The sequence below is a fragment of the Rhinatrema bivittatum genome, chromosome 7 (genome assembly GCF_901001135.1).
Source record: "Rhinatrema bivittatum chromosome 7, aRhiBiv1.1, whole genome shotgun sequence".
NCBI lineage: Eukaryota > Metazoa > Chordata > Amphibia > Gymnophiona > Rhinatrematidae > Rhinatrema > Rhinatrema bivittatum.
In genome coordinates this window covers 222,352,806-222,369,783 of record NC_042621.1, presented here as the reverse complement: position 1 = coordinate 222,369,783, position 16,978 = coordinate 222,352,806, and the positions used below count along the sequence as shown (strand labels likewise).

The 16,978-nt window shown below is 40.8% G+C and overlaps 1 protein-coding gene across 1 annotated transcript in view; it reads left to right on the top strand.

The window, feature by feature from the left end:
* Positions 1-1,506: 1,506 nt before the first annotated feature.
* PLCE1 (phospholipase C epsilon 1) overlaps positions 1,507-16,978 on the top strand; it is a 401,333-nt gene continuing 385,861 nt past the window's right edge. The window contains exons 1-2 of the mRNA XM_029610717.1: positions 1,507-1,602; positions 1,746-2,034. Of these exons, the coding sequence (XP_029466577.1) occupies positions 1,507-1,602; positions 1,746-2,034 (385 nt within the window). The remainder of the gene's footprint in view (positions 1,603-1,745; positions 2,035-16,978) is intronic.

The following is a 16,978-nucleotide window of genomic DNA, read 5'->3' as shown; positions in this document are numbered from 1 at the left end:
GCAAATAAAAATGTAGTCAAAACGGTTTACAGTTTTAAAACATACATAATCTGAATAAAAACAATAAAATACATTTCTACTGATAAATCCGAGGAGTATAATATTTGGGATTGTGATGTTTGATCAATATGATCAAGATGACCACTGTAGTGACTACTTATTTGGATTGTGATTATGACAGAATGATGTTACTGAAGTTATTTTTGTGTTTTGAAATAATCTAGTTTTTGGAGCACAAGTACAGAGTAGACATTGGAGGTTATGGACTGTTTTATGTGAGCGTGTCCTCTACCCAGTTTGAGCCCTGCAGAGCATTCTGCACCCGCCTAGCCCACCATGCCTGAAGACTGAGACATACCCCACCCCTGGGTGAGTTACCCTCATTACTCCCCAGGGCTAGGAAGCTAACTCTTTGGTACAGAGGTTACACTATTCAAATACTTTTTTTTAACATATGCAGGCTACTTTGACTATGAAAACATTTGCATTCAGTGACAGTACCTTTCAAACCGGCCCACTAGCGCAGTTTGGTATGTGTGTGTTGGCGCATGCCCAGGTAACTCAGGCATGTTAGAACTTGCGCACACATATGCCCGCACGTTCTAAAATAGGCTGGTCGCATGCACATGTGTACCCAATTTTAAGTGAGTGAGTGCCTAGTCGTGCGAATCCTGATTCTGCTGCGTAAGTCAGGGTATTTTATAACGGGCACGAGGCCATCCCATTGCTAGTTTCACCAATTCGGACCCAGTTAAGAGCTAGGTCCTCCAAACCTCCCAGATTTGATAGCCTGCACTCCCCCCAGTTACCCCAGACTCTTTAAATCCTGCAGAAATGGCTAATTTCTTTTATTTGTTACGCCTCCCCCATAGCAGAAGTAAAGTTACGTGACAGTGGACCTGGGCTCACATCTCTTCACCATGCCCCGCCCCACCCAGACCATGCTCCTTTTTGAAATCAAGTGAGATGTGCATGCAGTAGGAGATACACGTGCATTTGGGTGGCTTTTAAAATTCAGTGGGCATGCTTGAGCCCGGCTTGTGTGCGCATCTCCCGATTTTGGTGCGCCGGGTTTTTAAAATTCACTTTTAATAGTGTTAATTATGGATTCTGCTAGATTAGTATTATTGCCATTACATGTCAGTATCCAACAACAAGGAAAAAAATAGACAATGCAGGTTCTAAAAACAAGATGACTTGTTCAGAATTGTATGCATTGAGCTAGTTCACTGTTTGGTGTGTAAGAACTAGCTTCTGTGTGAGCTGTTATGAAGGAGACTTACTGCCATGGTTCATAAAGCCCTGAAAGCTTTCAAAGTGAAAATTGTCTAGTTTTGTATTGAAAGGCAGTTGTTTTTAAATGGAAGCTATTGAGCATTTGCAAATTTCCTTTCAAAATAATAAGCCACATTAGTGTTATTCCAACAGTGTCAATATACTGTCATGAACCAAATGATGCTTATAACCTCACTATACCAGTCTGTCAGGTCATGTCAGGCTGCTGACATGGCACCTTTAGTCACTGACCTAGAACTTGTTTGGAGCTTGCTTCCTTTTCCTCACAGGGAAATCAAGGTAGAGGCTGTCACTGGCCCCAGCTTGGTACCTTTTTTTTGTTTGTTTTAGAAAATTACCACTGCTCAATACTGTCTGAGATAGAAGTAAGGGGCTCTGTGCTTTGCATTCACAAATTAGACATTACTGAAACAATGAATTAACACTTGCGCTTTTGTGCTTGTTCACAGATTTGCAAGACAGTGAGAGAAGGAGAGAAAGCAGCAGACCCTGTTCCCCGTTTCCTCAGCTTTCTGGAATCAACTCCAGCTCCCGAGTCAAGCTCTTGTGGCAAGGATAAGAGTTCTGGTGTAAGGCGATGCGCTCAAGGCTTGGGGGCCGAATTCCGTGCTACCTCGCGCAGGACTACAGTTTCTAGTTTTATCACTGGAGCTTTGCTAGAAGCAACAGCATCTTTGGGGGCAAGAAGTGGTTCCCCGAATCTCTTTGGAGGCTCAGCTGGAAGGACGATGCTTAAAGGTAACCATACTTGCAAAATAAGCTTACTGGCACTGTATTGCATCTGGTTTACAGTGGAAGGTGTATATTGTTGGTAAATTACACTGACTCTTCATTCAGGGTGTATACCTTTATATCACTGGCTGTACTTCTAGCCCTTCAGAAGCACATATGAAAAGTGTCTAGGCAATGCTTTGAGATTTACTCTCTCCCAGACCTGTTACTCTTCAAACGTTTATACCTGTTAAGGGTGAAAATCCTGAGCCCCACGTGAAGGAACGTCATTGTGACCAGTTAACATAATCCCTCTTTCTTTATCTTTTGCCCCCGAACCCTGGGGCAGACTACAGCCTGGAACTGTGTGCTGTTGCCCCTGCCGAACTTCCAGGTGGCGAAGTGCTGCACTGTGAATGTTTTCGTAGTGTGCGAATTAACCCCTGTTGCACATACAGTTCTGAAATGTACATGAGGCCAGCCTCTGTGAGGGCACCATGGTTGTTTATTTTGAATTTTGATTGAAAGATAAGTGCAAAATAAGCTGTGCTGTGATTTTGCCTCAATGGTTGAGAAATCAGTCCCTCCTGAACGGTCCCTTGTTGGGTCTTATTGGAAAGATATGTTAGCAAGAGTAACTGCAGAGACCATTCATTTTGTCTTTAGTGAGGGAGTAAGAATAATGACTGCTATAGCAACCTTTATTTATACTGAGCTCATTTTCTTGTTCAAACAGTCAAAATAATTTCCTGGCATCCCATTAAAGCAAGAATCCACTTAAACCGAGTCTGCGCCGTAATTCCTTATAAGTATTTGTACAACTGTCATGTTACAAGCAAGCCTAAGGCCATTTTCTCAGGAACATTTTTCTTTACCTCTGATGTTGTTCTGAACGTTGTATTAGCATGGTAGGTAAGTACTGGTGTGATGACATTTTATGGAAAAATCTTTTTATTCAAACACCAAGTCATAACAGCCAAACAAAACAACCAATTAACAATGATACAGAAGATAATCAGTACCATAAGTCAGAAATTCATATCAAAACCTGATGTCCAATATCTTCCTAACTCCCCCCACCATCCACGCTCCCTTCCACCAGTATCCTATAATTATGCCACCAATCCGATTTTCAAGGAGTTTACAGTTGCTCTTCTCAGTTGAGGTGAAATAGTCAAGAAATGGGCACCAAACTTGTAAAAGTTTATGGCTTCCAAAATTACTCTTGAGCACAGATAAGTTTTATATGTTTAGGTGGCTAATCATTTGTATACAGCACTGAATTAAAGTTGATGGTTCTTTATAGATCCATTGTGTCAGAATACATTTTTAAATCATATAACAGGACTTTCTGTAGGAATAATAGGAGATCATTATCTTGCCAGTCATAGATATCAAAAATATCCAACAAACACAATGCAGCATCTAACGATACTAATTGGCCTGCCCATTGAGAAATATGTTGAAATACCTCCTCACAAAATCAGTTGAGGTGTGATAACATTTTAATTGTATAATAAGGGGTTATATTTGAAAGACCTTTCCAAAGTGAATTCTATGTGTAAACTGGACATCATCAAAATATTGACCTTAGAAAACAAAGTACACTCTAAAGCACAGGTACTGCAGTGCTGCCTGTATTCCTCACTCCAGGGCCTAGCCTTGCTTGGTTTCTTCCCTTTGTTAGCCTTGTTCCTAGGTTTCCATTCTGTTTTCTTCAACAGCATTATGATTTATTTTTAAAAATAGGTCCTTTTTATTACGACCAGGCCCTTTGTTTCCTGAGATCAATAAGGCATTGTTTATACTTTATACATTAGATGTATCATAGTGATATTAGCCCAGTTTTACAGTAATCAGCACAGCAGTGTGCAGATTCATTTCAGATATTTTGAGGACTGTGGGGTAAACAGTGAGAGCCTTCAAAAAATGCAAGAAATAAAAAAAATCAACTAAAGGACATGTTATCCTATTGAATTTGTTTTATCTTGTGAGCAAATTATGGAAAAAAATGTATGTTTCCCTGAAATGCGTTGAAACACATTTAATTGATTTATATTCTGAGAAATAAAATGTTATTGATCGAGTTTAGTGACAGTTTAATTAGAGTACTTTTACATGCACATTGCAACTCTTTTGAAGAATGGATACAGGACAGTTTATTAAGTTATACCGACCGGGGTGCTAGAAAGATAGAGAATCTGATTCCTTAGGATGAGCAATCTGGGGTACAGAACATGGGAACTAACCCAGAGAGAAATAACAGAACACTGAACTAGATTGAGCAGAAGCATGGGTATGTAAGATGGTTCAATCACTCTAAGTAACTAGGAATGTCCTTCAGTCTATTGAATGTGTTACTTCTTTTCATTCTACTGTTGACACATCATCATGCTAAAAAACTCAACAATAACGTTCATTCAGAAGGAAAGTAACACATATTGTTATAGCCGAAACATTTTTGTTCACCAAACGTGTTACTATTTAGATCATTTTATGTAATATCATGTGGTTCATAGCAAAAGTCATTGCTCCATGAAATTTGTAAATGCTACTTAATTTGGCCTTTTCATAGATAATTGTGATATGAAATTATAGATTCATGGTGTTGATGGTGAGTTATCTATTTTAAAAAGATATTAAAGATAGAATTGGTATAGAAGAGACACAAGAAAAGCAAGTAGGCAAGAGCCAGTCAGCATGCAGTGGATTTTGATCTTTATTTTGTCAATAGTGTTAGTAAGAACAAGGTGAGATTATACATGTTTTCTGAGCAGTATTTTTTTTTAACAAGTGTGTATGTTTTTTTTCCATCTTACATATAGCTCATTAATGTAAATGAGGATTGTGCTGTCTACTCAAGTGAGCTTTTGCATGTTTAAGTGATTAAAACTTCTGAGGTCAGATCAAATATTGCTTTCTTTAAAATGGAACTAAATGTATTTTAGTACCAGTTCATAAGCTTAAAATAGATCTTGATTTCATTCATGAGAAATTGAATTCTCCAAGTGTGTAAGAAATTGAATGACCATTGTCAAATATTGTTTGAATGAAATAAGAATTAGAATTATTCAGTTAAGAAGCTGTTTAGAGTAGAATTAATTTCATTTTTTTTTGTAACAAACAATGAAGATCTTTTTGGAAGTTTTGGAAAAATAGTGGCACTGTATATGCTTTTCTAATGTATGTTAGAGTTTTGTGGCACTGCAGACCAGTCAAATGTTTCTCACCTCGTGGCAAAAAGATAAGTCCTTAAGTTTTTTTTAAAGCAATGAAGAAAAGTCTGTTTTACTTGCATAAAAAATGTTAAAAGTGAATTGAATCAAAGACTTATGATGATAGTGTTCCCTGTAGCACCCAGGACTGTTGAGATGTAATTATTTGAGGTCCCTGTAGTCATTAAGATCTAGGTATTGGGTTGTTTTTTTGCATTGGTGTATTTCACAACCCTCGGTGTGATTTTGTAGTGATTTACACACTAGAGGTTGTACTGTATGCCAGCTTCATCATGGATTGGCTGTCAGGTTTTATGTCAACTGGGTTTTTACTTGTTAAATCCAAGTTCTTCCAGAATTTTGTTAACCACTTTCCTACTTTGATAGTTTCTCATAGTGATGTATTCAGCTTCACAAGTAGATAAGCACCCCATCTGTGATTTAACCAGCTTTCCAACTAATTGCTACTTGTGATTAGTTTGTAAACATAACCTCTGAAAGATCTTCCATCTTGAATCCAAGAGTTACAACTTGTATCTGAATAACCAATAATTCTTTCTCCAGAAGCTTTGTAGCACAAAATATTATCTTTTCTTAGTTGAAGATATCTGAGAATATGTTAGCCATCTTCCAGTGTTTCAGTTGAATAGTACTGAAATAAGAAACTGGCAAAAATCAAATGGAGTACAGGACCACACATTTAAGTCATAAGGCAACGAAGAGGAAATGTGTGGTAACTCCTTCAGTTGTCCTCTAATGTAGAGTGATCACAGGAATTCAATTATTCTGGATATTTATTGAGAACTTCAAAGGTTGCAGACTTACAAATATAAAGGTATAAATAGCAAACAGTTTGTCCTCTGACATGGTTTCAAGTTTCACTGGAAGTCTGCGTTGGGAGGGGCTAGAAAGTCAAAGCCTCAATATTGTAGAATAAAAACACTTCATTTCTGTTATGTTTTTGTAAGGATGTGAACCCTGGGCCGAGATGAGAGATGTCTCCGCCTACAGGGAGGAGCCCTGTGAGCCTCACCGTGAATAGGCGTGGTCTCAGCGGCGTAGGACCCAACTGTATGATAGAGACTTTATTATGAAGGAAGGAAAAGCAGAGCCTGCAGAGCGGGAGATGCATATAGTACAGTGCTGAGCAATGGTGTATACCCAGAGTGATACTACTGTTGTGAAGATCCGGTAGTGGCCCGCAGAACGGGGTACGCCGAGGATGACTGTGCTGAAGATGATGATGATGAAATAGTCTGAGGTGTAGGAACCCAGAAGTGGATCTTGTAGCTGGTACGGCAGTACCCTGCAGCACAGGGTATACTGGAACAACTTCTACTGAAGAGGAACGGTAGTGGCCCGAGGCACTGGGTACACCGCAGAGAAGCTTCAGCAAAGCTGTATCGTTGAAGTCTGCAGTAAAGTTCCCACAAGTGGTAGTTCTAGGAGAGTGACCCGAGAAGCGGGTCCAGTAATAGTTCAAGGCAGGAAGGCCCTCCGAGGAGCCAGATAGCCAGGAACGCGGAGACCTCCAAGGAGCGGGTACCCAGAGCGTCCACACGCCAAGACAGGAATCTGGAACTGGAAGTCCAAGAATGGAGCAGATTCAGCAACGAGGGAACTCCTTGCTAACTCATTGAAGGAAAGGGACTGTCAGCTTAAGTACAGCAGCGAGTTGACATCATCCGGAGGGGATGCCCCGAGGTTCCCGCCATGACGTGTACAAAGGAGGCCCCTTAATTCCTGAGACAAGATGGCGGTCGGCAGCGCCCATGCCATCCCGAGGACGCCGGGGAGATCGGCGTAGGCCGCCATTCTTCCTAGGATTGACGGTGCAGGGCAAAAGGAGATGAGTATGAGTGGTCGCAGCCGTCTGCGACTGGGCGTAACAATTTCCTTATGAGGACAAATAAAACGCATAAAATGTAAACAGAGGAAATAAGCACTAAAAAAATATACATACATCCTCAAAGGGAGTAAATTCCATCATTCAAGAAAGCTCTTACAGAGGTGCTGGAACCATCAGTATTTATCCTAGAAAGACAAACTTAAAACTGCATCAAAACACATACTGACCAATCAAACGTACCAAATATGAAAATCCTTGAACAACACAGAACCAATCAGGAGACATGAAGCACTTTCACTGTATGGATGAGGTCATGTGATATAAGGTAGCCAATCAAAAAGACAGGATAGCTAATGTAACCCCAATATTTAAAAGGGCTCCAGGGGCAATCCAGGAAACTACAGATCGGTTAGCCTGACGTTAGTGCCAGGAAAAATAGTGGAAAGTGTTCTAAACATCAAAATCACAGAACATATAGAAAGACATGGTTTAATGCAACAAAGTCAGCATGGCTTTACCCAAGGCAAGTCTTGCCTCACAAATCTGCTTCACTTTTTTGAAGGAGTTAATAAACATTATGGATAAAGGTGAACCAGTAGATGTAGTATACTTGGATTTTCAGAAGGCGTTTGACAAAGTTCCTCCTGAGAGGTTCTAGGAAAGTAAAAAATCATGGGATAGGTGGTGATGTCCTTTCGTGGATTGCAAACTGGCTAAAAGACAGGAAACAGAGAGTAGGATTAAATGGACAATTTTCTCGGTGGAAGGGAATGGGTATTGGGACCCTTACTTTTCAATATATTTATAAATGATCTGGAAAGAAATACGACAAGTGAGATAATCAAATTTGCAAATGATACAAAATTGTTCAGAGTAGTTAAATCACAAGCAGATTGTGATAAATTGCAGGAAGACCTTGTAAGACTGGAAAATTGGGCATCAAAATGGCAGATTAAATTTAATGTGGATAAGTGCAAGGTGTTGCATATGGGGAAAAATAACCCATGCTATAGTTACACAATGTTAGGTTCCATATTAGGTGCTACAACCCAAGAAAGAGATCTAGGCGTCATAGTGGATAACACATTGAAATCATCGGTTCAGTGTGCTGCGGCAGTCAAAAAGCAAACAGAATATTGGGGATTATTAGAAAGGGAATGGTGAATAAAACTGAAAATGTCATAATGCCTCTGTATCGCTCCATGGTGAGACTGCACCTTGAATACTGTGTACAATTCTGGTCGCTGCATCTCAAAAAGATATAATTGTGATGGAGAAGATACAGAGAAGGGCTACCAAAATGATAAGAGGAATGGAACAGCTCCCCTATGAGGAAAGACTAAAGAGGTTAGGACTTTTCAGCTTGGAGAAGAGACGGCTGAGGGGGATATGATAGAGGTGTTTAAAATCATGAGAGGTCTAGAACGGGTAGATGTGAATCAGTTATTTACTCTTTCGGATAATAGAAAGTCTAGGGGGCACTCCATGAAGTTAGCATGTGGCAAATTTAAAACTAATCGGAGAAAGTTCTTTTTTACTCAACGCACAATTAAACTCTGGAATTTGTTGCCAGAGGATGTGGTTAGTGCAGTTAGTATAGAAACATAGAAACATAGAAATGACGGCAGAAGAAGACCGAATGGCCCATCCAGTCTGCCCAGCAAGCCTCACACATTTTTTCTCTCATTCTTATCTGTTTCTCTTAGCTCCTTGTTCTATTCCCCTTCCACCCCCACCATTAATGTAGAGAGCAGTGATGGAGCTGCATCCAAGTGAAATATCTAGCTTGATTAGTTAGGGGTAGTAGGGGCAGTAACCGCCGCGATAAGCAAGCTACACCCATGCTTATTTGTTTTACCTAGACTATGTTGTACAAGCCCTTGTTGGTTTTTTTTTTTTTTCTTCTCCCCTGCCGTTGAAGCAGAGAGCCATGCTGGATATGCATTGAAAGTGAAGTATCAGGCACATTTGGTTTGGGGTAGTAACCGCCGTAACAAGCAGCTACTCCTCGCTTTGTGATTGCGAATCCTTTTTTTCTTCACCCCTGTCGTTGAAGCTATGCAGGATATGCGTGAAGCATCAGTTTTTGTTTTTGTTTTTTTTTTTTTCGCCTTGCCGTTGAAGCAGAGAGCTATGCTGGAAATGCGTGATGTATCAGTCTTTCTCCCATTGCCGATGAAGCAGAGAAACCATGCTGGATATGCATGGAAAGTGAAGTATCAGGCACATTTGGTTTGGGGTAGTAACCGCCGTAACAAGCCAGCTACTCCCCGCTTTTTGAGTGCGAAACCCTTTTCTTCTCCCTTGCCGTTGTAGCAGAGAGCTCTGCTGGATGTGTGAAGTATCAGTTATTCTTCTCCCCTGTCATTGAAGCAGAGAGCTATGCTGTATATGCATTGAAAGTGAAGTATCAGGCATATTTGGTTTGGGGTAGTAACCGCCGTAACAAGCCAGCTACCCCCCCTCTTTGTGAGTGCAAATCCTTTTTCCATTACCCTCTTGCTGTTGAAGCTTAGAGCGATGTAGGAGTCACAGTAAGCATGTTTATGTTTATTTAATAAGGGTATTGTGTCAATAGCCATCATTCTGGCGAGTCACCCACTCTTCATTGGCGGCCTCTTGACTTTATGGATCCGCAGTGTTTATCCCACGCCCCTTTGAAGTCTTTCACAGTTCTGGTCTTCACCACTTCCTCCGGAAGGGCATTCCAGGCATCCACCACCCTCTCCGTGAAGAAATACTTCCTGACATTGGTTCTGAATCTTCCTCCCTGGAGCTCTCAAATCGTGGACCCCTGGTTCTGCCTGATTATTTTCCTACGGAAGAGGTTGTCGTGTTTTTGGATCATTAAAACCTTTCAAGTATCTGAAAGTCTGTATCATATCACCTCTGCTCCTCCTTTCCTCCAGGGTGTACATATTTAGATTCTTCAATCTCTCCTCGTATGTCATCCGATGAAGATCCTCCACCTTCCTGGTCGCCCTTCTCTGTACCACTTCCATCTTGTCTTTGTCTTTTTGTAGATACGGTCTCCAGAACTGAACACAGTACTCCCAGGTGAGGCCTCACAAGGACGTTACAAGGGAATAATCACTTCCCTTTTCTTTACTCGATATTCCTCTCTCTATGCAGCCCAGCATTCTTCTGGCTTTGTGCTATCGCCTTGTCGCATTGTTTCGCTGTCTTCACATCATTAGACACTATCACCCCAAGGTCCCTCTCCTGCTCCGTGCACATCAGCCTTTCCTCCCCCATCGAGTACAGTTCATTCGGATTTCCACTCCCCATATGCATGACTTTGCACTTCTTGGCATTGAATCTCAGCTGCCATATCTTCGACCACTCTTCCAGTTTCACTTAGATCCCGTCTCATTCTCTCCACTCCTTCCGGCGTGTCCACTCTGTTGCAGATCTTAGTGTCATCCGCAAAAAGACAAACCTTACCTTCTATCCCGTCCACAATGTCGCTCACAAAGATATTGAACAGGACCGGTCCCAACACCGATCCTTGACGGTACACCACTTAAAACCGCTCTCTCTTCAGAGAAGGCTCCATTTACCATCACACATTGTCTTCTGTCCGTCAACCAATTTGCAATCCAGGTCACCACCTCGGCACTCACTCCCAAGCTTCTCGTTTTATTCACCAGTCTCCTGTGCGGAACCGTATCAAAAGCTTTGCTGAAATCCAAGTAGATGACATCTAGTGCTCTGTCCTTGATCCAATTCCTTGGTTACCAGTCAAAAAGTCAATCAAATTGTGTCTGACAGGATCTTCCCCTGGTGATTCCATGCTGCTCTGGTCCATCAATTCTCCAGACTGTAGATAGTTCACTATTCTCTCTTTCAGCAGTGACTCCATTACTTTTCCCACCACGAAGTGAGGCTATAGCTGTGTTTAAAAAAGGATTGGATAAGTTCTTGGAGGGACGAAGTCCATTACCTGCTATTAATTAAGTTGGACTTAGAAAATAGTCACTGCTATTACTAGGAACAGTAACATGGAATAGACTTAGTTTTTGGGTGGTACTTGCCAGGTTCTTATGGCCTGGATTGGCCACTGTTGGAAAACAGGATGCTGGGTTGGTGGACCCTTGGTCTGACCCAGTATGGCATGTTCTTATGTTCTTATTAGTATTGACAAGTATAGTCTGCATTTCTTTATGTCAATGTGTAAGATTCAACTTGGCTTTCCTAAATCTTTTAGTTGAATATTAGTCTCTAGAAAAATCTTTACTCCTTGTAGTCTTGTCATTTATTGTTATTACTAGCATGTCATTTTCATAAATAGCTTAGTGTAGCAATTTTTCTCCTTGTAGCAGTATATAGTTGCATTGATCTGTTTTTATTTGTTTCTAATCCTTGTCGTGTAGTATTTGGTCTGTCTTCTACTATGTACAACCTGATTATTTTAATCCATATATTGCCTTTTTGAGCTTGCAGACTCTTGTTATCTTTTCATCTTCATTAGTCCATGAAGGTTGCCTCATGTAGATAACTTATTGTAGTTCTCCATGAGGATACTTTGCTTTTACATTAAATTGTTACATAATTAAATTTTCTTTATTTGCTAAAGTCAATAATAATCTAAGAGTTGTCATTTTCATTATCGGTGAATATGTTTCTTGATTAGTCTGTCCATAAAGCTGATTATAACCAGTGTCCCCAGGCTCCTCTGATTCTATGGCAGTAGGATAAACTACATAACTAGCCTCTTGCTGCATAATTAATTGCTGCATAATCAACAAATCTGAAGCCCCATCTCCTAATTCAATCATCTGAAGAAAGCTACAGGTACCTGCCTTCAGTCCAAATTCTCTTGAATTCCTGCTTGAGCCCCTCTCCTCACAAGCAGCCTCCAGGGAACAGGAGAAGAGGGAAGGAAGGCTTAGGCTGGAGGTTTCACCCTCCCTCCTCTTGTCCTTACTGATTATAGACTTTGTCAAGGCCTACCAAGTGAGAGTCAATACAGCTTCAGTGGCTTATCTTCGAGTTACTTCTGATGAAGACATATGCAAAGCTGCTGCTTGATCATTTGTTCACACCCTTTACATCCCAGCATGTACAGAGACACAGTACTTTGGACAGCTTCTTCTGCACTGTCTGTTCACCCAGTAGTCCATTCTCTACTGATGGGTTCCAGGTTGTCTGTTTAGTAGTTGCTCAGCAATGCAACCTCTTAGCTTGGGACTCCAATACATAATGGCAGATTCATACCTGCTTGTCAGTGGAGAAGTAAGTTTGCTTACCCTGTAGACAGGGCTCTCCAGAGACAGCAGGATGACTCAGCTGTACGTAATACCTGCCTATCTCCCTGGGAGAATCAACTTACTTGCAAAATCTTAAACTCTGGAATAGTCTGAAGTGCTCTTGAGGCAGTGACTATGCATGAGAATTCCCACGTATGATCAAAACACTTTATCAGAGTTTTAAGAGTGGATCTGTGTTAACGCCATTGGATGTCTTCACCCACATGTTCTGGTTGATTCATCCTACTTTCTATGGAGAAACCTATTTATAAGTAAGTAAACTTGCTTTCTTTATGGATAAGCAGGACAGTAATCAGCCTTACAAGCAAGGTGACATCATCCGATGGCACCAAGATGAAAAGCTTTACTTTTTAGCCCGAAACTCTTTACTTTTTTACTTTTTAGCCCGAAACTCTGGAACTCCCTCCCAATGGAACTCAGAACTCAAGAAAACCTAAAAACTTCAAAAAGATCTAAAAACATGGATGTTTACCAAAGCATAACCAACTCACCCAATGAACAAACAAAGCCAACCTCCCCGGCCTAAACCTTAAGAAAACTGAAACTCAACCCAAGTATATATTATAACAAAAAATTGAAACGTAAAAAACTGAATAGCAAATAACTTGTATATGATGTCTCTATGTTAACAATCATTTGAACCTTTTTGAAAACTTTGTTAACCTCCTTAACCTTGTAAACATCATATTTTTTATAAACCGTTATGATGGCGAAACCAAATGACGATATATAAAACTCGATAAATAAATAAATAAATAAATAAATAAAAGCTCCCTCAGAGCTAAAAAAAACCCAAACCCCAGAAAGCTATATACTACTTCAACAAACGAGGTATAGATTCTTTCAACCCTTAAGATGCCTGCAAGAAATGGAAATTATCAATTTCACAAAGATTGTACCTGATAGCGTTCTATCTTCCAGGAAATGAAAGCCAGATAGCCAACACATTGTTGCCAATGTCACAAGGGGCTAGAGTCAGGAAATACCCTCTCAAGAGCAAGGAAGGACCGCAGAGCAGGAGCTGGATCTGACTTCGGCCTAGCCAGCCCCTCCCCTGCAGATTGAGCCCGTGGGTTCTAGGGCCAGTAGCACTTGTGTATGCTGATGAACATCATTGTAGCAAAAACTGGTCTTCTGCCTAGCCAGCTCCCTTCCCTGCAGATTGAGTCCTTGGGTTCTGGTGGCAGGTAGGGCTTAGCTGGACAGGCTTGGATAAGCTAGTCAGGGCTGGTCAGAGACAGACGAACAGGCAATGATTGAGGACTGGATATAGAAACAGGCGAGGAGCTATGGACTGGATGCTGGAACAAGCAAGGAGCTGTGGACTGGGTGCTGTGGAAAGGCAGGGAGCTATGGATTGTATACTACGGATAGACAAGGAGCTGTGGACTATATACTGGCTCAGATAGGGAACTGTGGACTAAATACTGGGGACTGGACTGGGCAGAGCAAGATGAGACCAGAGAAGGACACTGTTAAACAAAGCAGACTAGGGCAGGACGTAGACAGGGGTAGGGGTAGGAGCAGATCAGGCCGACATAGAACAGAGAACACCAAAGACTGAAGGCAGCAAGGCTAGAGGCATGAAGGCCACTAAGCAAGGTAAAGTCTGAGTAGGCCACAGAGCAAGGCCTAGTGTAATGGCAGGCCCCGAGGCCACAATTAAGTTAAGGTCTAGGTAGGCCACAGAGGAGGCAGATGCCCAGATGACCATAAGACAAGGTAAGGCCTAGATAGGCCACAAGACAAAGAGCAAGAACAAAGCAAGAGCAAAGAGCAAGAGAGCCTGGGGGCCACAAGGCATAGAGCAAAATAAGAGGCCAAGTCAGAGAGCCATGAAATTCCATCTAGGTTCTGGCAAGGCAGGGTTAAATGGGATTGGAGCTTGGGTGTGGTGCAGGCAGCAAGGCAGAGCTTGGCAAGGCTGGAAGTGAAGCTCGCTGAGGACCCCTGGTGGAGAGGAGGCTGCACTACAGGCTGAGTCAGGTGGGTCAGAGAGTAGATAGTGTAGGTAGCTCAGAACAGAGCTCATTGGAGGCCTCTGCTGGTGGGGAGGTGGCACAGCAGGCTGGATCAGGGCACAATGAAGCTGCGTGGCAGGTGAAACCATAACAATCAATTGCAACCACATGAATGATTGTTGGATCAACATATAGCTGAAGTTCTGTTTGAACTTTGGGGATCACTGAAAATAGATCTCTTTGCAAGCCCTTTTCAACAACAAAGTTCCCATCTACTGTTCCAAAAACCCAGCAAAAAACGATTTAGTGACAAATGCCTTTTCAATCCCATTGATTCAGTGAGTTCTGTATTCATTTCTCCTGATTTCTCTCATAGCTAAAACAACTGAAAAATTAAGGGAATAAGGTCTAATGATTTTGATAGCCTCTGTTTGGCCACATCAAATTTAGTTTCATGGCTTTGACACCGAGCTGTTCAACAACTAGTAAAATTAAAAATATTCCAATCCCTAATCACTTTGTACAGTGGGGTTCTTCACCATCCAAACCTTCAATCTTTGGCTCTGACTACCTGGATGTTGAAAGTCAATTAGTGTCTTTGATGATGCACTTACCCTACAGAAGAGACTAAAGTTAATCTAGCCTCAAGAAAATGTTCCAATAGAAGATCTTATATTTTCAAATGGAAACTAATTTCTATCTTGTGTTCACAGATCAGTTAAGTCACTCTTTAAGTGTCGTATCTCACTCCTGTTTTACTATCTTTTCAGCCTTTTGGAATCAGGGTTGAAAACCGGTTCAGTCATAGTCCTTCTTAGTGCTATAGCAGCATATGAATAGAATTCAGAAGGAATCCCTATTTTTCAGCAGCTTACAGTTACCAGATTCATGAAAGGCCTAATTCATCTTCATCCTCCAATTAGAGATCCTTATATTCCTTAGGATCTAAATATAGTTCTTACTCAGCTCATGAAATCACTCTTTGAACCTATAGCCACAGCAGAAATGCAATTTCTATCTTGGAAGGTGTTGTTTCTGATAGTTGTAACTTCTGCCTGCTGAGTTAACGAGGTTACAAACACTAGTCTCATACTTGCCGTTTACTTAAATTTTCAACAACAGAGTACTTTCATATACTCATCCTAAATTTCCATCAAACGTGGTCTGCCAGTTTCATCTGAATCAGTACATTGCTTTACCAACATTTTTTCTGAGGCTTCACACAAGGCAAACAAGCACTTCATATACCATGACCTGCAGAAGAACCTTGTTTTCTATTTGGAGAGAGCAAAGTCTTAAAGATGAATAGTTGAGAAGGTGTTCTTTTTAACCCAGTCAAACAAGGGTTTTCAGTTACAAAACAAACTTTTCCTCATATATTTCTGATTGCATATTTTAGTGTTATAAATAGTCAGGACGACTTCAAAGTAAGGTAAAAGCCCATCAACTTAGGGCTATGGCAGCTTCCTTCACTCTGCTTCCATAGAAGAAATTTGCAAAGCTGCTATCTGGTCTTCTCTCCATGCCTTCACTGCTCATTATTGCCTAGAAAATGCCTCACATCAACATAGTTTTAGGCAAGCAGTTTTATTTATTTATTTTTATTTAAAATATTTATATTCTACCTATATAACAATATCATGTTAAGCAGATTGCACTGAATTATATAAAATACAATCTAAAATGACAAACTCAGCAAATATACATAGCAGTATAAATAAAACTATCAGCACTAAAAATGTACTATCATCATTTGAAAAGCTTCACATAATAAATGGCTCTTAAGCTTTTTTCTAAACAATTTAGCCTCCTGTATATATTTAAATTCATCAGTTACTATGTTCCATAAAACAGGTTCAGCGATTGACAGTGCTTGATTATGAGTTTCTTGCAAATGAGCTAATTTAACACCTCGTCATCCAAAGCCAGTGACTTACTGTTCTTGCTGCTTGATAGTTTTTAAAAAGATTTGATAAATATCCTGGAGCATCATCCTGCATAGACTTGTAAACTAAGGCCTGGATTTATCAAAATGCACTAAATATCGCATGCGATAGAAAAAAGGGACATGTTTTATGGTAATAGGCAGTTTATTCGCAATTTGTGCTAATACCTATGTGAAGCGCTAAGTTACCGCAAATTGTGATAGCTTTTTCGCACTTTGAGATAAGTGCCAGAATTGTGGTATTTCCTACATACAACCACTGGGGGTCCATGTTTACTATCAGGGCCACTGAGAGAGAGAGCGATCGAACCTAGCCATAATGCCCTCACACTAGATAGGTATTTATATCTCTATGGGAGGCCCACCTAGTAACTCGAAGTGAGGTTTAGGTATTATTGTAGGGGTTAGGGGCCACTTTTACATTCAAAGTGAGACGTACAAACAGAACAGTGCTCTCTTGTGAAGATTGGTTGAATTTCCTCACTCTGAAGATCATCAAAAGATGAGATTTGTGCAGTGTTCTCGCAACCTAGCTTGATGTTACCCAGGTAGAGAGTCCATCAAGCTGGTTGAGGAAACATTGTACAAATTTCATCTTTGAGTGAGTTTCCTCACTCCGAAGGTCATCAAATCTTCACAAGAGAGCACTGTTCTGTTCGTACGTCTCACTTTGAATGTCAAAGTGGCCCCTACCCCTACACTAATACCTAAAACTCACCTCCGAGTTACTA